General features: G+C 41.0%; 1 protein-coding gene across 1 annotated transcript in view; it reads left to right on the forward strand.

The window, feature by feature from the left end:
- Positions 1–26,681, forward strand: part of LOC122791456 (mucin-2-like) — a 539,946-nt gene that overhangs the window by 457,467 nt on the left and 55,798 nt on the right. The window contains exon 38 of the mRNA XM_044059201.1: positions 1–29. This exon is cut by the window's left edge and continues 146 nt beyond it. Within this exon, the coding sequence (XP_043915136.1) occupies positions 1–29 (29 nt within the window). The remainder of the gene's footprint in view (positions 30–26,681) is intronic.

The following is a 26,681-nucleotide window of genomic DNA, read 5'->3' on the forward strand; positions in this document are numbered from 1 at the left end:
CCACTGCTGCTGGCACTGGGAATGTGATTGTAAGTTGTCATTATTTGTTAAAGCTTGCACTGATACTTCTGCATGTTTAATTTCTGTACACTGTCTTATGTACTTGCAGGTCTCCCAATAACATTCAGTATATTTGTGTATTTACCTTTCACAAGCACTCAGAACATTTAAGAATGTTAATGCGATAAGTATCCATACTTCCTCTATCTTAATGATTTAGTTTTATACATCTGTAGCAGAGTGAATATTTGCACAAACAGGAGAAAGACATTTTTTTTCTTGTAGTGTTTGGAAGTAATTATCTATGTTATTGAATCTGTATTGATAGCATTAACTTTCTATACTAATTCAGTTTTTTTTGCAGTTTATGATATGGATATGAAACATCAAAGTTATCAAAAGATGAATATCTCCAAAAATATAGTGGTAGCATTATACCTAAAATTTACAATGTAATAGTGCTTCCATTGCATTAATTCAGTAAGTTAGCAACTAATGGGTTATTATTTGCAAACTGGTGTCAAATGTATGTGCTTGATTTTTATTATTAATGGCCTTTTATCACAGTGTATTTTCTGACAGCACTCTGTATAGCTCTTAACCTTTTTTTTAACTTTATTCTCTATCCAGTGTATTACATTCACATGTAGGCCTCATACATGGTACACCATATGTCATCAGTGGCTGACTTCTTCATTTCCTACCTTATTCTCACCCCACCATGGTTTCCCTTTGGGTTCACCTTGTCCTTCTTCCTGTTATGATTTTTACCCGTGCAGTATTCCACTAACTCTTCCTATTGTTTGCTCATTTTCCCTTCCCTATTCTAGTCAATGTTTGCCATCTTTTTCCCATGCCGAGGAACCTCTACTTTAATCCATGCTCTCATAGTGGTTTGCCCCTTATAGTTTATGTTGTTTTTAATGTCAGTCCTCAGAAGCTTAATAAGTTTCATTTATCTTTCTTTCCAGTTGCTGTCTTCTTTCGTTCTTTTTTTTTTTTTTAAGTTTTGATTTGATTTTACATATTCCAACAATTCAACAATTTGTAACAAAATAAAACAAAACTATATACAAAAGTCCATAACAAGAATGATATACACAAAACAATTAGTAGCTTTCTAAATAGATAATTCAATTTTTGCCAGGCTGTGTATTGATGAGTTACATTTTTTGTTTTCATTTTTATGGTCGATAATTCATTTTTATAAACAGATTTGGCTTCAGATAAATTCACTAGTAAAAGAGAGAGCAGTTTTGCATTTCCAGTTTTTAGTTATAACCTTCCTTGCACTAGCTAGGACAGACCAAAGAAGAAGTATTTGCGATACTGGAATAACAGCTGGGATTGGGCCAGTGAACAAAATCAAGGAAATTATCTGACCACAGTGGTTGGCAAAAGCTTCTAAAATCAGTCCAGAGAAATGATAGTATGTTGGATTCCATGGTCATATGACTTCAGTCTGCTTCATTGCAGCTCCAGCATTTCATTTTTTTCTGTGTTTATATATAACAGCAATTCTGTGGGATGTTAGAAAAACTCTGTGGAAAAATGTCCATGTATAAATCTTCCAGTATAGAAATGACATTGATTTTCCTGCAGATTTTAAGGATATTTTCTTAATTTTCTCAGAAAATTTTCTTTATTTATTTTTGTTGAGTAATTCCAGTATGACAATCCAGAAAGAACAAATTAAATTCTAATAATCTTATATATGATTGACAAGTATGAGATACCTTTAGATGGATTATTTATATTAGAAAAGAAGCCTAGGATATTTAAAAAGTTTTAGTTTGTATGTCTAATGCTACTTTAATTTTGTCTTGAATATATTGCTTATATGTTGGTATATCTAACCAGCTATTATTTTCCAGACTGCATCTAGCAATCAGATAATCAGATGAGTGTATTTTATTCCCAGTATGAAATTGATGCAAATTAAATTGCTTTATGGATTTTGACTAGATTCAGTCTAGAGCCCCACATAAAAGAAAATGTAATCATTGGCTCCTTTTTGGACTTAATAAGACTCATATAAATATTAGCAACACAAGCAATTTTTCCTATTACCATGGTGATCAACAAGTGTGATTTTTCTATATGAAAATCTATGTGATTTCCAAAAATAAGTCATATCCTTTACTTCTCTGAGTACATTATCCAGTTGTTGTCTTTATTCATTCCTTCCAAATAGTTGTCAAAATTGTATATCATTGTTATATATTTATTTACATGTACTGTAAATATTTTCAATTCTTTTGTCAATTGCTAATGTTTAACCTTTATTGTAATGTTTGTGGAGCTTTCCTCCCTGTGCCGCCACTGAAAAAGGGCTATTTCAGCTCAGTCGGACAATCCCGGTCAACAAATGTAAACTAACTAAATAAATAAATATGTTACTCTTAATATATCTATACATTTTTCATTGAACTCAGTACCTCCTATCATACCTTCAAAACCAAACCCTTTACTTTTCTTTTTATACTTAAACCATTTTGTTTTTTAATTTATACTTAATTTTTCATTTACTTCTTCCATGCATACCTTATTTTTAACAATTATTACAATATTATCCACATAATTACACATTACTGGCAATTGTACTTCCTTCATCATTTTGTATCTCCCACTACTTGTCATTTTATGAATTTCCTTCACTATTATAATCATAACTAATGAGAAAATTATACTACTAGCTGGGCAGCCCTGCTTTATTCCACATTCTATTTTTATTTCTTCCGCAATCCAGCCTTTTACATTTAGTTTCACACAGTTCCTTTCATAAACAGATTTTATTACTTGCAATATTTTTTGCTTACATTATATGCTTGCAAAATTCCCCACAATGATTTATTATCATACACTTTACTTATATGCCCTATCTAGGTTTTTATTTAAGATATCATCAATTATTTCTCTTATTATCCATAATTAATCTTGACTTCCTTTTCTTCTGAATACATTTTAGTCATATCGTCTATCCATTTTTGTAACACTTTGCTTATTATTCTCATAACAATGTTATAATCCATATCATTCAATATATATAGGTCTACAATTGTTTATCTCCTCTTTATTTCCTTTTCTAAATATAAAATGTTAAGTTGTCTATCTCGCCTTCATTCTTGCTGGTTGGGTTCAGAGCCGATCCTTGGCTCCAACTCGGCCATCTTCAAAAGCTCGAGAGCTGCTTACTGACTCGAGGCCCCCCCTATATCCCATGATGCCTGGTGCTAGATACCCAGATCTTGTCTGCCGCTTCTGCTACGAGGTTGCGTTTACTGGCTCAGGTCGTATTTTTTCACTTTGTTCATAATACTTAGGACTTTTTGTATTTTATTAGATATATACTTATTGTCATAGCATAGTTATAGGTTCTGTGGTAATTTGTTAGTGTTTAATTCCCCTTAAAAACTTGTTTTCCCCTTAGAGAGTTTTCCCCTCCCTCCCCCACTCCCGTTTTGCCTTTTTAAGGTAAGCTGTTTTAGTTAGAGGCTTATCCTTGTTTTCTTTTGTATGGTAGACAAATTTTTCATTAGAAATTGTGGTAGTTTGTAGGTCTTATATTATATAGTGTGAGTGCTGTTAGTGTGTGGTAACTTGTGTGGATTGTGTGTGTTTTTTTCCAGTTACCTGCTTTCTTTGTATTTGATTTTCCTTTACAGGAATGTCTAAAGACACAAAAGTGTTGGGATTCAAGAAGTGTGACTCATGCTGTCAGAAAATGCCTCTGACAGATGGTCACACTTTTTGTGTTTACTGCTTGGGCTCCCTACACCTGCAGGACTCTTGTTCAGTGTGTCACGCCTTTAGTCCAAGAGTCCTGCAGGAGCGTAGGAATAAGCTTATCCTTAGAGGTTTCCTTAAACCTGAAGGATCACCAGCCAAGGCTCAGTCAGTGAAACCTTCTAGGCCATCGAAGCCGTCGGCTCCCAGCTCAGAGCCGTCACCGGGTATGGCTTCTGCTTCAACTTCGGTTCCGTCTGGAACCGAAGTACCTATCGCTAAGTCAACTTCGGCTCTGACTGGAGTTGAAGTACTTATCTCCCAGTTGGCCCCGACTCTTCCGTCGGAACCATCAGAGAGTCGAAAATGCTCCAGGTCACCATCCTTGGAGTAGATACACTCGGCTCCAGGGTCACCCTTGTTGCAATTGGAGCGGAGTCATCGATCCCACTCTTCTCAGTCATCTAGGCTATCTGACCATGATTTGGAGAAAGTGGTGAGCAGGCTTTTAAAGTCACAGGCCCTGGCAAAAATGCTATCCAGCCCCCTTCATCAGGGTTAGGCTCTACCTGTTTCTGCAATAGTTCCTGCTTTGACTCATCCCTTGAGTTTGGAGCCAGAGCATGCTGAGGCTGTAACTGTGGGTCCGTTGGCACCGATACCTCCCCTTTTGGTTCTGTTGTCGGCTCCGATCTCTTTCATGGTGCCGTCCTTGGAGGGATCTGGGCACCGGGACTCCCTCGTCGGCTCTGAGGGGGCGAGTGGCATCAGACCCTTGTCCGACCCCGTTCTCCCTCTCGGAGCTTCAGTGCAGGTGAGTTTGGCTCCTACATCGGCTTTGGAGCCATCTCTCTCGATGCCAGGAAGGATCCCGGTCTCTTTGGGGCCGGAGCCCTATCCGGTATCAGGAAGGGGTGCCTTCGAGGTCATGAGGAGTGTGCTGGCATCTGAGTCAGCCTCACGGTCAACCTCAATGGCTCCTCCCCCATGGTGCTTGCTCCTGCCTCTGCCCCTCCTCCAGACCCCAAGCGTGGGGTACAAGCACTCCAGGGCACCCCATTGGGTGTATCTTCCTCTTCCAAGGCCTCCCCCATTCATTCAGAGGAGCCCCCTCTAAAGAGGAAATGCAAGAGGAAGCATGTTGACTCCCCTGAGTCTGTCACTTCAGATACCGACTTGGAGGAGTCGGAAGGGTCCCCAAGATCCCCCTCTGAGGACGTCTCCTTCTCAGACATCCTTGAAATCCTTAGGCAGAGGGGGAACTGGACTACCCTTAACCCTTCCGAGGATGAGTCGGTATTCCTGGATGCATTTGGTTTCTGACCCTCCACCTCCTGGGTGTCTCCACCTTTCGATCCACTGATGTCTGTGGTGGCTTGAAAGGTATGGTCAGCTCCAAACCCAATGGAACCAACTCCCCACAGGCCCACAAAATTCATTACTGCCCCTCAAGACAAGCAATTTCTGACCATGGGTATTCCCATTGATGCCATGGTGGTAGCAGCGGCCACTAAAAAGGTGTTGGCTGAAACTTCTTCATCTGTCCATCCCCCTAATAAGGAATCTAGGATGATGGACAGATATGGGAAGTGGATGTTTTCCTCAGCGACCTTTTCCATGAGGTCTCTGAACTATTTGTGCCATTTTACCCGCCTTCAAAGGGATCTCCTTAAAGAACTAGGAGACACCCTTCAAGATCCATCAGCTGTGGGGGCCCAGGCTAAGGTTGCCTCCCAGCTGGCAACTCTAAATTCTGTAGTAAACTCCTCCATGCGGCTCATTTCTTATGCAGCTGATGGAGCGAGTAGGGCCGCAGGCACATTTGTGGCTTTGAGGAGACATGCTTGGATGTGGTTATGCAACTTTGCAGAACCCTTCAGGGCATTTTTCACCAACACCCCCTTTGATGGTTCTGCTCTGTTTGGACCAGAGGTGAAGGATACCCTTACCAGGTGTGAGCAGGAAGGCAAGGCTCTCTCTGCTGTTGGAGTCCATTTTTCCACCCCTTCAAGACCGTATCCCAAGGGTCAGAAGTGTGGGAAAATGTGGTTCCGGAAACCCCAGGGAGCCGTGCCTGACACACGTGGAGAGTTCCCCTCCAGGGGCAGAGGAGGGAGCAACAACAGATGCTGCCCTAGGGGCAGAGGGGGTCCGCAAAATCAGGGCCAAAGAGAATCCTTCTCTGACAAGCCCTTCCAGCATCCCTGAAGTGCTGCCCGACTGTCCACCTTCAGAGGCAGTCGGGGGAAGATTATCGCTGTACCCAAAAGCCTGGCAAAGTATAACACAAGACAAATGGGTACTTTCTATCGTATCTGAAGGCTACAAAATCCCCTTCTTTTGAACTCCACTGTTTTCCAACAAATCCCTTCCAGATGTTCCACCCAATCTAAGGGTCAAGCAGTTCAAGAAATTTCAAAACTGCTAAGAAAAAGAGCAATCCAGTCAGTCCCAGCAGACCAACAAGGATCCGGAATTTACTCAAGGTTCTTTTTGGTAACAAAAAAGACAGGGGACTGGAGACCCATTCTGGATCTCAGCAGACTAAACGGGTCTGTTCAAAGAACAAAGTTCCGGATGGTCACACTACAGTCCATTTTACCCTTTCTGGGTCAGGACAATTGGATGTGCTCCATAGATCTTCAGGACGTGTGCTTCCATATCAAAATGGACAGATGCTCCAGACAATTCCTACGCTTCCGGCTGGGAGACAGTCATTATCAGTTCAGAGCTCTGCCCTTTGGTCTCACCACAGCCCCCAGGGTGTTCACCAAATGTTTGGCAGTAGTCACCGCTCACTTGAGATGGCAAGGATTCCAGGTGTTTCCATATTTAGATGACTGGCTGCTTACTGCAACCACCAGGCATCACTTGCTGTGAGCCAGAGACTACACCATCCAAACGTGCTCCACTCTAGGCATCGCAATAAATTTTGAAAAGTCTGCATTGTTGCCTTGTCAATCTATCACCTTTATAGGCGCAAACTTAAACACAAAGGACATATCAGCAACTCTTCCAGTAGACAGAATGTTAGCCATTCGACGACATGTGCAGGTCTTATTAGGATGCAAAAAGATTCAGGCCAGATTCGTACTAAGAACATTGGGTCTCATGGCAGCGGCTATCATACTAGTCCCCCTTGCATGTTTTCACATGAGGATTCTTCAGTGGATGCTGTTCACACAATGGTCCTTCCAGCAACTCCTAATGTCTCACATGATAATGATCACACAGTCATGCAAAAACCAACTTGCTTGGTGGAGGGTTTCCCCATCATTAAACCAGGGCAGACCATTTGTTCTTCCTCCTCCAGTAGCTACGGTGACCACGGACGTCTCCCTGATTGGGTCAGGGGGCATTTTCAGGGAAGAACAGTCCAAGGCTCCTGGCAGCCTCACGAGTACTATCTGCATATCAATGTCTTGGAGATGAGAGCCGTGGTTTTAGCATTGCAAGCTCTTCAGAACTCTCTTCCCACCGGGACCATTGCAATTCAAACAGACAATATGTCAGTAGTATGGTACATCAACAAGCAGGGCGGAACCAAGTCATACCCCTTATGTCGAGAAGCACTCAGACTTTGGCAGTGGGCGATCTCTTCCCAATGGTTTCTGATAGCAGCACATATCCCTGGGAAGTCTAACGTTATAGCAGACAGGCTGAACAGAGCAATTCTCATGCCTCATGAGTGGTCTCTCAATCAGACTGTGGTGGACAAAATCTTCCGCAAATGGGGTCAGCCTTGCTGCGACCTTTTTGCCACCCCCTTCAACAGCAAGTGTGACAATTTCTTCTCTCTCCTCCCTCTTCCCGGACTTCTTTATGCATTCCCTCCATTTCCCCTGATTCCCAAACTAATTCAGAAAGCTACCACATTGGGATGCAAGATGATCCCCATTGCCCTTTACTGGCCTCGACAAATTTGGTTCCCGTTCCTGCATCATCACCTTCTGGAGCAGCCCTGGACCCAATTCCAGACCTCCTGATCAATCAGTCGGGTGGGCTGCACCAATCTCTTCAATCTCTCCAGCTCACTGCTTGGTTTCTTCACTTCCGACCTTAGCCAGACTTCCGAACATCTCCCACTCGGTGTGTAAAATCATTTTATCCTTGCATAAGTCGACCACTAAGAAAACTTATGCTAGTAAGTGGAAACATTTTTCCTTATGTGCAGAGACCAGAAATATAGATCCCTTTTCAGCCTCTGTGCATCATATTTTAGAATTTCTAGCAGAACTTTTTCGAGCTGGATCCTCTTCTGCCACGATTAGAGTTCAGCTAGCTGCAATTTCAAACTTTCATACGGGCCTGTCTGATTCAAGCATCGTGTCCCATAAGCTTTGTAAAGCCTTTCTTAAAGGGACCACTCTACTCAGGCCCCCAGTAAGAGATCCCCCGCCTCCATGGGATCTGAATTTGATTTTAGCTTCCCTGATACTACCCCCCCCCTTTGAACTGGCAGCTTCTTGTTGTTTGAAGTTTCTTTCTTGGAAAACCCTTCTTCTGGTTGCAGTTACATCGGCCAGAAGAGTGTCTGAACTTCAGGCTCTTTGTGTTCGTCCTCCTTACCTAGTTTTTCACAATGATAGAGTTTGTCTTAGGACTAACCCTTCCTTTCTTCCAAAGGTTACTTCTGATTATAATTTGAATCAGTCCATTGACCTACCTGTGCTCTTTCCAAATTATTCCAACAAGGCAGAATACAAGTTACATCAGTTGGACGTTCATAGACAATTACACTTTTACTTGCATAGAACCAAGCAAATCAGAAAATCAGACCAGTTGTTCCTGTCCTACGCTAAGGGAAAACAAGGCATACTGGTGTCAAAAGTAACCTTATCTAGGTGGTTGACTTCTACTATTACTTTTATATATCAGTTAAGAAATAAAGAGCTTCCTGCTAAACCCAAAGGTCACTCCACCAGAGCTCTAGCTACTTCAGTGGCTTTTCAGGCCAGATTGCCAATGGAAACTATTTGTGCGGCAGCTACATGGGCTAATCCACATACCTTCATTTCACATTATGAGCTGGATGTGGCCTCCAGGAGCAGAGCTGATTTTGGTACCACTGTTCTGAAGAGTCTGTTCCGATGAGCCACCCAGGATTGAGGTGCTAGGGATGCTGTCCCAACCAGCAAGAATGAAGGCGAGATAGGCAACTTAACATTAAGAAGTTATGTACCTACCATAACATTCCATGTTAGTTGTCTTCTTCTCAGCTTCTTTGTTGCATCCCACCCTCCATCCCCCTATCCTAGTAGACCGAGAGGAGTTCCTTAGGCTTCTTTATCACTGGCTGAGTCTTCTCTGGCTGTTACTTCTGACTGGCAGTCTCTCCAGTAGTTTCCTGTATCCTGCTACAGTTACTGTATTATCATGATTATTATTATTATGTCTGTAGTTAGGTTACCAAACGAGATCTGGGTATCTAGCGCCAGACACCATTGGATATGGGGGGGGGCCTCGAGCCAGTAAGCAGCTCTCGAGCTTTTGAAGATGGCCGAGTCGGAGCCGAGGATCGGCTCCGAAACCAACCAGCAAGAAAGAAGGCGAGAAGAAGACAACTAACATCGAACATTATGGTAGGTACATAACTTCTTATTTTATAACTTCTGTACATATCTCTTTCACTTTAATTCTAGTTTCTATCCATTCCCTTATAGCTTCTATAAAAATTATTTTTAGCCACTCCTTCATTTCTTCTTTCTATATACCACATTCGGTTCCATCCAGTCCTGTTGCAGAATTCATGCTAACCTCTTTTAGAATATCATTCAATTCTTTCATAGTTATTTTTTGGTTCTAAATGCCCATTATCTTCATTATTTAGTTTTTTACCATTATAAATGTCTTCTATGTTTTCTTCTCTTTTAACAAATAATCCCAGCACATATTCTTTAATTATTTCCTATATTCCTTTTTGCTGTCATATTTACTTACCTTCCGTATTCTTTAATCCTCTTATTATTTTCCTTCTTTTATTATTTTACTCAAATTTGTTGCTGCCTCTTCTTTCTTTCCTTTAAACAATACTTCTTTTTTATAACAAGTTGTTAAGTTTAATTTGATTTTTTATATATTTCTCTCTGTTTTTCATAAAAGGAATTTTTCTTTTCTAATAAGTATCTGGATGTTTCTTGACTTAATCTCTTATATCTCTCTTTTTCCTCTCTTCGTTTCTTTCTTGTATATTCTAAAAGCACTTTTTTATAATTCTGTTTAAAATTAAGCTATCAAACAGTCCAATTATCATAAAACTCTCATATTCATGTGATTTTTCCATAATTCCATAATTTCTTTTTTCTCTTCTAAATTTATTTCCTCTTCTTTAATTCTCTTTATTCCTTTTCCTGTTCTTACATATTCTTCATTGTCCTGTACTTTAACCCATATAGTCACATGATCCAAAAATTCAGCATATTTAATTCCTTTTTTTAACCTTTAAACTATCAGATATTAAAAGAATAATTGATTTCTGTCATAATTTCATTCCTTTTGTAGACCCGTTAGTTATTCTCCCACACACCTAACTTTCCACTCCTCATAATTTCTTTAACCATTTCAACATCACAATTGCTCTTATTTTTTTTTTTTAATTACAATTAAAATCACCCACCACTATTTATTTATTTATATATATTTGTTGACTGGGAGTGTCCAACTGGACGTAGGTCCATTTTCAGTGGAGGCCCAGGGAGAAAAGCTCCACAGTTAAAATAGACAGTAGTTGCATTGGATTACATAGCAATAAAAAAGTTACATAGCAATTACTTACAACATATTTACAGATGAAGAACATAGTACATCAGTAGACAACTAGAATCTTTATCTGTGAAGTACATAACAGAGATTAACAAATGTTACAATAAGAAATTCCTGCTGTATAGTAAGTACTAGGCTTATGAGCATCTGAGCTTGCTGTAATCAAGGAAGTTAGTGGAGTGGAAAGTAAGGTAGTGTTTGGATGGGGTGGGTGATATTAGAGTGGGAGTTGCAAGGGCATAGCCAGCATGTTTTTAGGTGCGCTTTTAGTAAAGTTTTGAAGTGGGTGCATGATGGTATGGAGGTAATTGTGGGTGGGAGGGAGTTCCATAATTTGGCTATAGTGCAAGAGAATAGTGCTTCACCAGCAGAGTATAATGCCCATATTTACACAAACATACTCAAGAATATTTTAAACATCATTTCTTTGTCTTTTTTGTTACATATGCATATAAAGCTATAATTCTATGCACATATTTTTCAATCGCAAGTCTATTACCGTAATTTGTCCTAGTTCCACTATGGTTGCATCTAATAGTTTAATGCTTTCTTGACATAATATGCATATGCCCGAGCACATTTCTTTCCCCATATTCCAAACTTCTGCACCATTCCATAGTTTTTCAGTTTATGTTCTTTCTTCTTCTGTTAATAATCTAATATCTTCGAAAACAGTAATATGTGCATCTACTGCAGCACGCCATAGTAATGTACCTATTCTCTACTGCAGCACACAATTGTAATATACCTATTCTCTACTGCAGCACAGAATTGTAATATACCTATTCTCTACTGCAGCACACCATTGTAATATACCTATTCTCTACTGCAGCACACCATTGTAATATACCTATTCTCTACTGCAGCACACCATTGTAATATACCTATTCTCTACTGCAGCACACCATTGTAATATACCTATTCTCTACTGTGGCACACCATTGTAATATACCTATTCTCTACTGCAGCACAGAATTGTAATATACCTATTCTCTACTGCAGCACACCATTGTAATATACCTATTCTCTACTGCAGCACACCATTGTAATATACCTATTCTCTACTGCAGCACACCATTGTAATATACCTATTCTCTACTGCAGCACATCATTGTAATATACCTATTCTCTACTGCAACATACCATTGTAATATACCTATTCTCTACTGCAGCACACCATTGCAATATACCTATTCTCTACTGCAGCACACCATTGTAATATACCTATTCTCTACTGCAGCACACCATTGCAATACACCTATTCTTTCCTGTGGCACACCATTGTAATATACCTATTCTCTACTGCAGCACACCATTGTAATATACCTATTCTCTACTGCAGCACACCATTGTAATGTACCTATTCTCTACTGCAGCACACCATTGTAATATACCTATTCTCTACTGCGGCACACCATTGTAATATACCTATTCTCTACTGCAGCACACCATTGTAATATACCTATTCTCTACTGCAGCACACCATTCTAATATACCTATTCTCTACTGAGCACACCATTGTAATATACCTATTTTCTACTGCAGCACACCATTGTAATATACCTATTCTCTACTGCAGCACACCATTCTAATATACCTATTCTCTACTGCAGCACACCATTGTAATATACCTATTCTCTACTGCGGCACACCATTCTAATATAACTATTCCCTACTGCGGCACACCATTGTAATATACCTATTTTCTACTGCGGCACACCATTGTAATATACCTATTCTCTACTGTGGCACACCATTGTAATATACCTATTCTCTACTGCAGCACACCATTGTAATATACCTATTCTCTACTGCAGCACACCATTGTAATATGCCTATTCTCTACTGTGGCACACCATTGTAATATACCTATTCTCTACTGCAGCACACCATTGTAATATACCTATTCTCTACTGCAGCACACCATTGTAATATACCTATTCTCTACTGCAGCACACCATTGTAATATACCTATTCTCTACTGTAGCACACCATTGTAATACACCTATTCTGTACTGCAGCACCCCATTGTAATATACCTATTCTCTACTGCAGCACACCATTGTAATATACCTATTCTCTACTGCAGCACACATTGTAATATACCTATTCTCTACTGCAGCACACCATTGTAATATACATATTCTCTACTGCGGCACACCATTGTAATATACCTATTCTCTACTGCAGCACACCATTGTAATATACCTATTCTTTACTGCGGCACACCATTGTAATATACCTATTCTCTACTGCGGCACACCATTGTAATATACCTATTCTCTACTGCGGCACACCATTGTAATATACCTATTCTCTACTGCGGCACCCCATTGTGATATACCTGTTATCTACTGCAGCACACCATTGTAATATACCTATTCTCCTTATAAGATTTTTCATACTGTTCACATTTAAAGTTAATATTATCAGCTTTTAAGAACAGTTAGTATAATAAAATTTTTATCTCTTGCCTTTCTTATTTTTTCTAAGCATTATATTTTTGAATTTTCTTTTCTTTAACTCTCTTCCCTATCAAATTCTTTTTATTTCTTACTATGTGCCAGTCAGCTTATTCCTCATTTGTCTCCTCTGGTTCTCTTTCCTTGTTCTTTTCTTTAACTTTGTGTACATTCTCTTTATCAGTCACATCTTTTTGTACATTTTCTTGTATGACACATTCTTCTCTCCCTTTCACCTGTATAACTTCATTTTCATTTTCATTTTCTTGCACATTTGTTTCACATTTTAGCCATGAATGACCAGTATTGCCACATTTTTTGCAATTTAAATCACATTTTTTTGCATTATGTCCTGTTTTACCACATAAATAGCATCTCTTTTTATCACATTCATTGATTAAATTATAATATTTTCCACAAAAATAACAAGTCTTTGGTTGACCCCTGTATGTCACAAAACCCATATTACATGAACATTAATAATACTAGGTACATGCATAACATTATCATTTTCCATTTTCAGTATTACTCCACATTTCCATCTCCCAGTCCATAGTCCTCTTTCATCATACTTCTTTACATATAGTTAAGAAATGTTCTTTCAGTTCTCTTGCATTAACTTCAGTTCTAAACTGGATCATTATTCTTATTTTTTTTTGTTTGTCTGTCAAAGCTTACACCACATATTCTGACCATGTGTAAATATTTTTCTTTTGTTCATATGCACCAAAAAATTTTCCATGCCCTGCCCAGTCTCAAATATCAAGTCACAAAAAGTCTCTTTATTAATTAAAATAAATGCTCTTACCTCTTTTGCTTTGACACCCAAAGGTGCTATGAGATAGTCCCAAACTCTTACCTGTCCAAACTTTCTTCTTTTTTACTGCTCACACATACATGTGTACTTCTTTTTTGTTTCTTTTATTTATTCTCCCTTCTTTGTTCTTTCTCCAGCAGTTTGTACGTATTTTTTTTTCTTTGGAGCCTTTTTTGGCACAGTCTGTTCTTCTCCCTTTTCTTCTATTTTTCCATTATGTCACTCCATGAAATTGCTGCTCATTTTCTGGCTCACTTTGATTAATCACTTCTTTCAAATAACCCCCCCCCCCCCGATTGGACGGTTGTAATTATGCATTTTTCAGGGGTAACTGTCTATTCTTCAAACAATTCCCCTGAAAGTTTTCATCTGAATCAATCTCTGTTTCAGCTACAATCTTCTTTTCCTTCACAATCTCCTTTTTCTTCAATTTCAGTGTTTTTTTCTGCACCCACATCATCAAAAAAAAAAAAAAAAAAAAACCCTTCTGGTAGCAGGTTCTACCATTTCAACTACATTTTCAGCAACTTTCATTCCAGTTTCAGCAAAAGCTGAATCAGCCATGTTTTCTCCCTTTTTCTCCAGGCTGCCTTCATGCCTGGAACAGGAACAGGAAGTCTGTTGTGTCACACAAAAATGCTTCACCCTACTACCAAGAGTAGAGGAAGTTCTCCAATGACCTGACCAAATTTCTCCTAGTTGCATGTATACCACCTGGGGTCTCTCCTGAAAAGGAGGGTACTAGCATAGTAGGACTAACCCCATCAACAAAGGATAAATAAAAAATGTTCTGTTATTAAAGTATGAATGCATCAATCTTTCAGTTGTAAACTACAGACTGGTAATTTGTTTCTTTTGTAATAAAAAAGTCTCTTGTGCCTGCCTACATTCCTGGAACATGTTCATCATTCCTAGCTCTTTTTCCTGATACCCCTAGTACATCTACTATTGTCCTTTCTGCCAACCTTTACAAATCTCAAGGGGGTTAGATACCATCTATGCAGAATTCAGAGGTCTGATCTCCCACTCCATAAACTTTTCGCATTTTCCTCACTGTCTGAATTGTCTTCTGGTAGTATCCTTCAAGTCCCTTCCATCCTTTCTCCCATTCCCGATTCTAATTATTTCTTTTTCGACCTTGCCTCATTTTTCCCTCAATGTTTTATTGATCTGTTTGGTCCTTTGACTCATTAACCTCTTCTACTTCCTCCTGTCTTCCTTTTGCCCTCACTTCCTGACTGTTCCATTCTCCTGTTTACATCTCAGTATTGATTTTCCACGTCTCCCTGAGTACCAGGTAGTTCCAGTACTAGATCTCTGGTACTCTTTCATTGTTTTAAATCGTTTCCTGCTATCCTTTTCTCTGCATATCAAAATTTGCTCTAGAGCTATCTTACTTCTCCTCCAGATTTCTACATTTTCTTCCGTCTTTGCCCCCAGACCTCTTCATAGTTTTTGAGGCTTTTACTCTATTTCATGCATACCATTACTTTTAGTGCTGCTTCATTCATGTACATTAACAAACTTCTCCAAATCTCCATCTTCCGTACTCTGTTTTGCTTAACCTCCTTCTTTTCTGTTTCTATCAAGTGAAAGATGTTACATGTCAGTACATTCATAGGGATATGTGGGAACTCCCAGCCACCCTTTCCTTGCTCCCCTTCGATTTATTGACATAGATTTCTATGGATGTTTGCATTTGTTGTAGTGATTTGTCCCTGGCTTCTATTTGTATGTTACAGAGTAGGTGGAGGACTATTTGGAGTACCATAATCTTTGATGTTAAGTTGTCCCATCTCGCCTTCGTTCTTGCTGTTTGGGTTCGGAGCCGATCCTCGGCTCAGACTCGGCCTACTTCTATAGCTTGAGAGTTATTTACTGGCTCAAGGCTAACCCTTATCCCAGAATGCCCAGCATCAGCTACCCAGATCTTGTTTTTCGCTTCAGCTGTGAGATTGATTTGTCACTAGCTCAGGCTTAGTATAGTTTTTTCTATGATTATAATTGTTGTTTATTCTTAAATTTTGTCAAGTTTTAGTCTAAATAGAGTTCTTTATCCCTTATCGCCTTTCTTGTGTGTGTTGTAGCTTTGTTGGCCATCGCTCCATATCTTGCAGGCCTTCTGTTTCCCCTGAACTCATTTAAATTAGAGAGTTCTCCCTCCCCCCTTAGGACAGCTGTTTAAATTAGAGGCTCTCCTTTCTGTTCCTTAACAGTAAAAAAAAAAAAAAAAAAAAAAAAAAACCTGTGTGTTTTTTAGTCTAGTAGTGTAACATGTCTAAAGAGGCGGCCAAAGTTTCTTCTTCCTTCTCTTGTGGTGCCTGTGCCAACCTCTGCTCCTCCTCCTACCCAGAAGCGTATGGAACCTATGCCCCAGGACACCCCATTGGGTGACCCCTCTTCTTCCAAGGCCTTCCCTGATCACTCAGAGGAGCCTCCTTGGAAGAAGAAGTGCAAGAGGAAGCACCTAGACTCCCCTGAGTCTGTCACCTCAGATACAGACCTGGATGAATCGGAAGGGTCCCCCAGGTCCCCCTCTAAAAATGTTTCCTTTTCAGACATCCTTGAAATGCTTAGGCAGAGGGGTGGCTGGTATTCCCTAGCCCCTATCGAGGATGAGTCTGTATACCTGGAGGCATTCGGTTCCCGACCCTCCACCTCCTGGGTGTCTCCCCCTTTCGATCCACTCATGTCTGTAGTGGCTCGAAAGGCTTGGTCAGCTCTGGATTCTGTGGAACCTACTCTGAGGAGACCAAATAAGTTCATAACAGCCCCCCAGGACAAACAATTTCTCTCTAAAGGTGTGCCAGTTGATGCCATGGTGGTAACAACAGCCACCAAGAAAGAGTTAGCAGAAACTTCTTCGTCTCTCCATCCACAAAACAAAGAGTCTTGGACGATGGACAGATATGGGAAGCAAATGTTTTCCTCAGCAACCTTCTCAATGAGGTCCCTGAATTATCTCTGTCATTTTACATGACTTCAAAGGGATCACCTAAAAGAGCTTGGAGATACCCTACAAGATCCTACAGCTGAGGGAGCATCAGCCAAAATAGCTTCCCAGCTTGTGACTCTTAATTCTATAGTCAACTCCTCCATGAGACTGATTTCCTATGCAGCCGATGGAGCGAGCAGAGCTGCAGGTACAGGAGTGGCTCTCAGGAGACATGCTGGACTGCGGCTGTGTCAATTTGCGGAACCCTTTCGGGCATCCTTCACAAATACTTCCTTTGATGGCTCCTCGCATTTTGGGCCTCAGGTGAAAGACATGCTTACTAGGTGCGAGCAGGAAGTCAAGACTCTCTCTGCCATGGGAGTCCGTTTTTCTACAGACCTTATCCCAAAGGTCAGAAGAGTGGAAAGATGTGGTTTCGGAAGTCCCAGGTACCCTTGTCTGACACACATGGTGATTTTTTCCCCCAGGGGCAGAGGGGGAAACAACAGCAATAGCAGATGCAGCCCTCGTGGCAGAGGGGGACCACAAAATCAGGGTGACAGAGAAACTTTCTCTGCCAAACCCTTCCAGCATCCCTGACGGGTTGGCCGACTGCTCACCTCTGGAGGCAGTTGGGGGGGACTTTCCCTGTACCCAAAAGCCTGACAAAATATAACAAGAGACAAATGGGTACTATCTATCATATCCCGAGGTTACAAAATTCCCTTTCATCAACCCCCTCTAAAGTCAAAAAAGTCCATCCCAGATGTCCCACCCAATCTAAGGGATCCAGCAGTTATTCAAGTTTCAAAACTGCTAGAAGAGAGATTTCTTCACTTTCGGGTAGGGACCAGTCATTATCAGTTCAGAGCTCTGCCCTTTGGACTCACCACAGCCCCCAGGGTGTTCACCAAATGTATGGCAGTAGTCACGGCTCACCTGAGACATCAAGGATTCCAGGTGTTTCCCTATCTAGACGACTGGCTCCTAACTGCTAACACCAGGCATCAACTCTTAGAGGCACAGGATTATACAATATCAACCTGCACCCAACTAGGCATTACAGTAAATTTTGAAAAATCTGCCTTGTTGCCCTGTCAATCTGTTACATATATAGGAGCAGAATTAAACACAAAACAGATGTTTGCAAGGTTACCTCAGGAAAGAGTTTTCTCTATTCGCCAACAAGTGTTATTTCTAATGCAGAGCAGAAAGGTCCAAGTCAGACATGTCCTGCAAGTTCTAGGCTCCATGGCAGCTGCCATTCTTCTTGTACCATTAGCCCGTTACCACATGAGAGTCCTTCAGTGGCTTCTCGTCATGCAGTGGTTCTTCCAGGAACTACCCATGTCTCACATGATCCTGATTACAGAAACATGCAAAAGACACCTGTCTTGGTGGATGGTCTCCCCACTGGTGACTCAGGGCAGACCTTTCATTCAACCCCCTCCAGTAGCCTCAGTGACCACGGACGCCTCCCTGATAGGGTGGGGGGGCATTATCTAGGCAGGACAGTCCAAGGCATGTAGCAACCTCACGAGTACCATCTGCATATCAATGTCCTAGAGATGAGAGTGGTGCTCCTAGCGTTGCAAGCTCTTCAAGACTCTCTTCCTTCCAGGAGTATTGCAATCTAAACAGATAACATGTCAGTTGTGTGGTACATCAACAAGCAGGATGGGACCAGGTCCTACCCCTTGTGTCGAGAAGCCCTCAGGCTATGGCAATTGGCGATTTCCTCCCAACCTTTTCTGACAGCAAAGCACATCCCTGGGAAATCCAACGTAATAGCGCACAGGCTCAGCAGGGCTATCCTCATGCTTCACGAGTGGTCTCTGAATCAGGAAGTTGCAAACCTTATCTTCCGCAAATGGGGCCAGCCTTGCTGTGATCTATTTGCCATCCCCCTCAACAACAAATGCAGCAGCAACTTCTCCCTGCTTCCTCCTCCAGGTCAAACTCCCAGGGACACTCTAGTCCATGATTGGCCTCAGGGACTCCTTTATGCATTTCACCCTTTTCCCCTATTTATTTATTTATTTTATTTATTGACATTTGTTAACCAGGTTAGTCCAACTGGGCTAATAGCCCATTTTCAGTGGAGACCCGAGGAGAAAAGCTCCAGGTTACAAAAAAAATAATGCAATAAATATGAATCTCAAATAAGAATATTAATTAAAATTACTGTACAATTAAAAGATTTGTACTTCAGTATAGTAGAGGGTAGAGTATACAAAAGGGAGTAAAGTAAGCTTGAAATTTAACACTGTAAAGTGCCTAATCTATTAACCAAACTATCCAAAGTCAGGTAGAAATCATTTGGAACATTTTAACATATAGTGAAGATAAGAGTGGTTATTAACCTAAGTTGGGTCATGTCAGGGGCAAGTCTTAGTGTTGTGAAGATACTGTTTAAGTTCTTTTTTAAAGTATAGAGAGTGGGAAATGGAGCGGATTTGTATACAGAGTTTATTCCAGGCTTGGACAACAGAGCATTTATAGAGAAGTTTCCCAACATTTCTTTTTGGATGGTAAGGATCTAAAAGTTGTTGGTTAGAGCTATGTAGGGTCCTGGAAGGGGAGTAGTGAGATATCAGGGTGGATAGAGCAGGGCAAGAAGATGGTTTGTATATAATAGTATGTAATATTTGGAATTGTAGTAGTAGGAGTTTTGGGGGGAGTTCAAGCCATTGAAGGGCATTTAGGGCTAGGCAGTGGTGAGACCTGTAAGGAGAGTCTGTAACAAATCGAGCTATCTTGTGGTATGTCTGTTGTAGTTTGAGCATAGTAGTAGATTGGATGTTAGCTAGAATAGAGGGCTGCATAAAAAAGGGAGGGTAGGAGGAAGGCTTGAGCCAGGGAGAGTCTAGCATTTACATTAAGGAACTTTTTAATTGCGATATAATAGTCCTAGTTTCTGGTGTTTTTTTTTTTTTTTGATACAGTGAAGTATGTGAGGGTTAAACTTAAGTTTATCATCAATGATGACTCCCAGTAGCTTTGTTTGGGGTTCAGGTTTTATGATAGTGTTGTTGGAGGATGTAATGGTAAAAGTGGACTTGTGGTGAGAGAGGGACTGGGGGAGAAAGAGCAAGAGCTTAGCCCTTTTAGGATTAAGAATGAGTAAATTATCAGATAGCCATTTTTCAGTAGATGCAAAGATATCTTGGGTTAGTGTGAGAAGTTCAGAGACATTGCTAGAGGTGGCGATAAGAGTGGAGTTGTCAGCGTATTGGATGAAGGAGGCTTGTTGACATGATTTATGTAGTTCATTAGTAAATACATTAAATAGAAGGGGACCCAAGATGGAGCCCTGTGGGACACCAAATGGGACTGGAATATAAGGAGGGCAGGAAGACAGCCATTTTACTGATTGCTGCCTGTGAGAGAGATAGATGGAGAACCAGGATAGAGAGGTAGTTGAAAGGTTGAGATTAGCCAGTTTAGGAAGCAGCATATGGGTGAGATACTGTATCGAAAGCTTTGGATAGATCAAGGAAGAGACAGGATATGAGTTTGTTGTAGTCATGGGCTTCAGCAACAGTATGAGTAAATGATAGGAGAGCAGTGGTTTTGCTATGGTTAGGGCGAAAACCATGCTGAGTGGGAGTAAATAGGTTATGCTGGAGGAGAAGTTGTGAATGAATGCATTTCTCAAGTATTTTAGAGAGGGGGGACAGGATGGCGATGGGTCGGAAGTTAGATGGAACTGATGAGTTTCCACCTTTATGGAGGGGAATTGCGAAAAAGGATTTCCATATGAGAGGTACAGTGGCTTCTTGGATTGACCTGTTGATGAGAATAGATATAGGATATGCTATAGACTCACCTGTTAGTTTGAGGAAGTTAGAGAGGAGGTTGTCAGTAGAGGGAGAGCAGAGTTTTAGTTTCAGAAGAAGAGTTTTGATATAGGAAGTGGAAACAGCTTGAAAGGAGAAGAGGTTGTTATTAAGTTGGTGGGAGGGAGAGGGGATGGCAGTAAACTTAGAGTTGGAGGGAGTGCGTTTTTGGATAGTTTCAGTGAAGTGTCTATTGAGGAGGGTGGCAGTCTCAAGAGGAGATGTGTTAGGGTAGGGGGAGGGTTTGGAGGGCTGGCCAGGAGAAAGAATCTTGTTTAGGCTTGACCAGAACTTACGTGGGTTGGACTTGTCCTTAAATTGGGCTGAGTTGTAGTAATTTCTTTTGTCTTTATTGGTTTGATTTTTGATAAGATTACATAGATATTTGTAGTTTTGTAGTAGGGGTGGTTCTTTTCTCTTAAGCCAGGCTTTCCAGGCATTGTCTCTTTTGTGCATAAGGTTTCTAGTGTCTTTGGTAAGCTAGGGAGCATAATTAGATTTGATTCTAATGTTTCTTGAGGGGGCTAGAGAGATGAGGGTGCCTAAAATATGTTATTGAATTTACTGACTGCAATTTCTAGAGGAAGATGCCTAAGGAAGGACCAGTTGATGTTGGATAGAATAGAGTTAAATTGAGTGGAATTGAAGTTAGTAAGTTTGTGACAGTGGTGTGGTTTGAATGTTTGGCTTGAGTGCCTTAGAATGTAAGTGGGGAGGTGATAACTAAGGGAGTCTGGAGAGGTAGCTGGGCTGTGGTAGAGGTTGGGGAAGGTAGTGAGTATCCAGTCCATAGTGGAGCTGGAGGAAGAGGTTTTGCTGTAGTGGGTGGTGGATATTAGTTGCTGAAATCCATGGAGGTTTATACTAAGTTGAGGGGAGTCAGTTATAAGTTTGGACCAGCCTATGTTGACATCTCCAAGAATTAGATTTCATATTGTATGTTGAGGGAAGACCAGGATAGAATGTTTACAAGGATGGAGATATTGTTACCAGGGGGAATATAAATGGAAGTGATAACAAATTTCTTATGTTGGTTAAGGTGACAACTGAGAATGAGTAATTCAGCAGGGTGGAAGTTTGGGATGGGGATGTCAATAGGTGAGAGATTGAGGCTGTTCAAGTAGAGGATGGCAACCCCACCCCCTGTTTTGGGGAATCTATCGGAGTGATAAATATTATAACCAGGATGGAGAATTTCATTATTTGTAATGTGTGGTTTAAGCCATGTTTCGGATATTAAAAGAATGTGAGGGGAAGTATGGGCAATCCATGTGTGCAGTTCAGTGATTATGTTAGTAAGACTTTGTATATTTAGTGAATAGATACTTAGGTTTTTGTGTGAGGAAGGGCAAGGACTTGAGGGAAGGGAGTGGCTGGAAGTTTGTGAAGTGAGAGTGGAAGAGGGAGTGTTGTGAAGTATGTGGGAGAGAGAGGAGGTGGTTGGACCTGGGTTGGGATGAATGTCTCCAGAGAGGAGAATGTTTATTGTAAAAAGTATGTGTGGTGAGAAAAATAAATGATAGTTATAGAGTTTGAGTTTAGATTTGCATGTGGGTGAAGGGTTTAGATGAATTATTCATTTGTGTAGACAGTTTAATGAAAAGTTGAAAAGTGAAGGTGATATGGTAAAAGAGCAGGTAGGAGGATCTTTAGAGAGGCTTAAAGTAGGGGAGTGAATATGAGGTTTGGGTAGGAAGGAATGATATGTGGTTAGTGTAGAAAGAAGTATGAGAAGTGGAGTGATAAAGAAATGAGGATACATGGTAGGGTATGAGATTATTGGAGGTTTGGAGGGAGAGGTGAAGTATGGATAGAAATTGATGTGATTATAGATGTGGGTGGAGAGAGGATGTGAGGGAACTGAAGGCAAGAAGGGAATTCTGACAGGTGGTGGAGACAGGAAGGGGAGGGACTGGATAGTATAAATATAATTGACTGGGGGGGTTGGGTGGGAATGGGGATAGGGTATGGGGAGCGAAGTGAGCCCGAACGCAGTGAGGGTGAATGGAGCAGGGTAAACACCTAGAAGAAATGATCAGCAAGCAGGTAACTACGTCAGTCGAGGGGACAAGAGAGGTGGCGGGGTTGGGGCAGGCAAGTAAGATGGTCTGAGAACGATCTGAAGGAAAGGGAGAAGAACAGTAGTATAGAGCAGAACTAGGAAATGGCAAGAAGAAAAAGTAGAAGTGCTGGAGGGACAATTCAGAGTAGGAGAGATGAGCGAGGGAACAGGCAGGGGTTTATAGGCAAACTAATAGATGTAATAGGCAAGAACAGGTAATGGCAAAGAGGAAGGAGTACTGGTGAAAGCAGGGTAGGAGAAGAAACAGGGTGCAGCCCAGGGGTGTGCAAAAGAGTAACCTACACGGGAGCAGCAATACAGGTATAATTGACAAGTGTGCTTAGCAGAACATACTTTAGCAGTCTTCTGTATAATTATGGCAGGATCACCAATGGGAGGACTTGACTCAAGGTTTGTCCCAGCAGGGTAAGTCTGAGGGCTTTGCAGTAGGTAGTGCTAATTTAAGCAGTCTTCTATATAATTATGGTAGGAGGCACCAATGGGAGGACTTGAGCCAAGGTTTTTCCCAGCAGGGTAAGTCTGAGGGCTTTGCAGTAGGTAATGCTAACTTTAGCAGTCTTCTGTATAATTATGGCAGGAGGCACCAATGGGAGAACTTGACTTAAGTTTTGTCCCAGCAGGGTAAGTCTGAGGGCTTTGCAGTAGGTAGTGCTAACCTATGTCAGCTACAGCACACCACAGGACTGCTGAAGTGAGATTGTCGTTTATCTTTAAAGGCAGTCGTAATATGTATACCAGAAAGAGCATTACAAAGAACCACACTGTCCATAGATACGTCCAAGACCAAGCGATGCAGGACTTGAGTTGCTCCCAAAATCCATTCCCAGCTTCAGCCAAGATTTACTGCTCTCTACTGCCCCCTACCGACTCATACAGAAAGCAAAATTGTTGGGTTGCAAAATTATCCTCATTGCCTCCTATTGGCCTTGACAGATATGGTTTCTGTTCCTGCACCTTCACCTTCTAGACCAGCCTTGGGTTCTGGACCCATTGCCAGATCTGTTGATTCATCAGTCAGGTGGGTTACACCAATCCCTTCAGACCCTCAAGCTCACAGCTTGGTTTCTCCACTTCCTACCTTAGCCAGGCTTCCAAGTATTTCCTCAGTAGTTTGCGATATTATTGTAACCTCCCATAAGTCAAGTACGAGAAAGACTTATGCTAGCAAATGGAAAAGATTTTCTTACAGGGAAGAATCTAGAAACTTAGACCCCTTTTCAGCCCCAGTCCAACAAATTCTAGAATTTCTAGCAGAGCTTTTTCAGTCGGGTGCAGCTGCTGCTACCGTCAGGGTACAACTGGCAGCCATATCTAATTTTCATATTGGAATTCTTAATTCTAGCATAATGTCTCATAAGCTCTGCAAAGCCTTTATGAGAGGAACATCTCTTCTTAGACCCCCAGTGAGGGATCCATCTCCTCCTTGGGATCTCAATTTAGTTTTGACTTCTTTGATTCTGCCTCCCTTTGAACCAGCAGCTTCATGTCCCTTAAAATTTCTTTTTTGGAAAACACTCTTTCTGGTTGCTATTACGTCAGCTAGATGTGTTTCAGAACTCCAAGCACTCTGTGTTCGTCCTCCATATATGGTGTTTCACAAAGATAGAGTTTCTCTGAGAACCAACCCATCCTTCATACCAAAAGTCTGTTCAGAAAACAATTTAAATCAATCCATCAGTCTCCCTGACTTCTTTCCCAATTATATCAACATGGCAGAATATGGTCTTCACCAACTGGATGTGCACAGACAATTACATTTTTACCTCCATAGGACCAAAGAGCTAAGAAAGTCAGACCAATTATTTCTCTACTATGCTCACAATAAGCAAGGCCTTCCAGTTTCTAAGGTGACCTTATACAAATGGTTATCTGACACCATTGCCTTTATTTATCAGTTAAGGCATAAACATCTACCAGCAAAACTGAAAAGTCATTCTACTAGAGCATTAGCCACGTCTGTAGCCTTTCAGTCTAAATTGCCCAGACTCAATTTGTGCAACTGCCACTTGGGCAAACCCTCATACCTTTATCTCTCACTACAAAGTGGATGTGGTCTCCCGGAGCAGGGCTTCCTTTGGTTCCACTGTTCTGAAGAGTCTGTTCCAATGAGCCACCCGGGGTCTTTAGGTGCTAGGGACGCTGTCCCAAACAGCAAGAATGAAGGTTAGATGGGACAACTTAACATAAAGAAGTCATGTACCTACCATAACATTCCATGTTAGTTGGCCTTCATCTCACCTTCCTTCTTGCGTCCCCCCCTCCTTCCCCCTTCCTGGAGGATTGAGAGGAGTTCACTATGGTTTCACTGGCTGATTTCCTTTTTCTTGTTTCACATACCAGGTAATTTTATGACAGTTTACTCTGATCTGTTATTTTGGTAAATCAGTTTTAGGTTACTGGTTACTTTATATGTCTAGTGTGCACTGTCACAAACGAGATCTGGGTAACTGATATTTAACTGGTATTCTGGGATAAGGGTTAGCCTCGAGCCAGTACATAGCTCTCGAGCTATAGAAGTGGGCTGAGTCGGAGCCAAGGATCAGCTCCAAACCCAAACAGCAAGAAGGAAGGTGAGATGAAGGACAACTAACATGGAACGTTATGGTAGGTACATAACATCTTTTTACATTCATTCTCCCAAGCAATGTATACATCTTCTCACTCCCCTCCCTGGAAAGTATCCCTTATGTTGTTTTTAGCTTTCTCTAAGTTTTTTCCCAATCTGTCACTGTGGACCCATTTTAGAGCCCTATGTACTTAAAACACTTATCTTCCTTTTTCCTTCCTTTTCCTAATCTTACTACCACTGTCTTTTTGTTATTGCACACAAGTCCTATCACTTCCTTAAATGTCTAGAATGCCTTTTATAGTTCCCATTGCTGCGGCCACATCTTCTGACATTAACACGTAGTCATCTGCATGTAACACAAACTGAGATTTTATCTCATCCTTTTATTCAGGCTGTGCTAAATTGTGTCTTAACTTCTACTGGTAGCTCCTCATCATAAGTGTGAACAGGCCTGGGGATAGTGGGCACTCCTTTCTCTTCCTTGTCTCTATCCTTGTCTCCTTAGACACACATGTGTCTTGGAATATGGCTTGCATCCAATATATGAACTTTTCCCCTAAATGTCTTTGCTACAGTATCTTCTGTAGGGATTCCCATCTAACCATATCCAGGGCGTTTTTCAGATTAAAGAATACAATCCCACCTTTCCATTTCTGCTTCTTTGCCTACCTCTGCGTAAATTCCACTAGGTCCCTCCATTTTGTTTCTACTTTTTATCCCTTCACAAAGCCATTTCACCTTGCTTGTATTATTTTTTCAATACTTCAACAAGTCTTTCAGTCAATACTTAGGCCAAAATTTTGCTATCTACATTAAAATTAAGCTAGGCTTATAGTTTTCTGCTTCCTCCTTTTCTCTTTTCCTTTAACTATCATAGATATATTGGCCGTCTTCATTCTTTCGGATGCTTTTTGTTAGTCCTGTATCCTCTTGTATATTTTCTTGTGGGACCTTTCACATTTCTATCCCTCCCATTTGTTGAATTTTAGGGGGAGTTCTAGTCCTCCAGCTTTCCTCTCTTTCATTTTCTATATGGCTTTCCTTATTTCATTCTTTGTCACCTCTGCCTTTAGCTTTTCTGTGTATTCATCCTCCGGTGTATATCCTTCCATATTTCTTCCCAGGTTCCATTGAGAGACTTCTGTCCCTTCCTGCTGTTTGTAAATCTCCATGTAGTATTCATTGAGTCTTTCCCTGATTAGCTCACCCCCCCCTTCTAAATATTCTCCATCTCTCTCATTATTCTTTGTACCCCTCTCTGTGGATGCATATTCTTGTGTTTCTTGGTTAGCTCTTTTCACTTGTGCTTTGCCCATTATCCACAAGTAGTCCTTCCAGTACCATTATTAAATGTATTTATTAATCAGTAATAATTTTACTTTATAATTCTATAAGTTGTGCTTCCATTTTGCTTTCCTCTGTTCTTATTTCCTTCGGTACTACCTCTACCTCTGTCTGTCTCTGTCTCCCGCACACCTCAATTAATCT

Source organism: Protopterus annectens, chromosome 17.part0 (genome assembly GCF_019279795.1).
Source record: "Protopterus annectens isolate FY-2018-M chromosome 17.part0, PAN1.0, whole genome shotgun sequence".
NCBI classification, from domain to species: Eukaryota; Metazoa; Chordata; order Ceratodontiformes; family Protopteridae; genus Protopterus; species Protopterus annectens.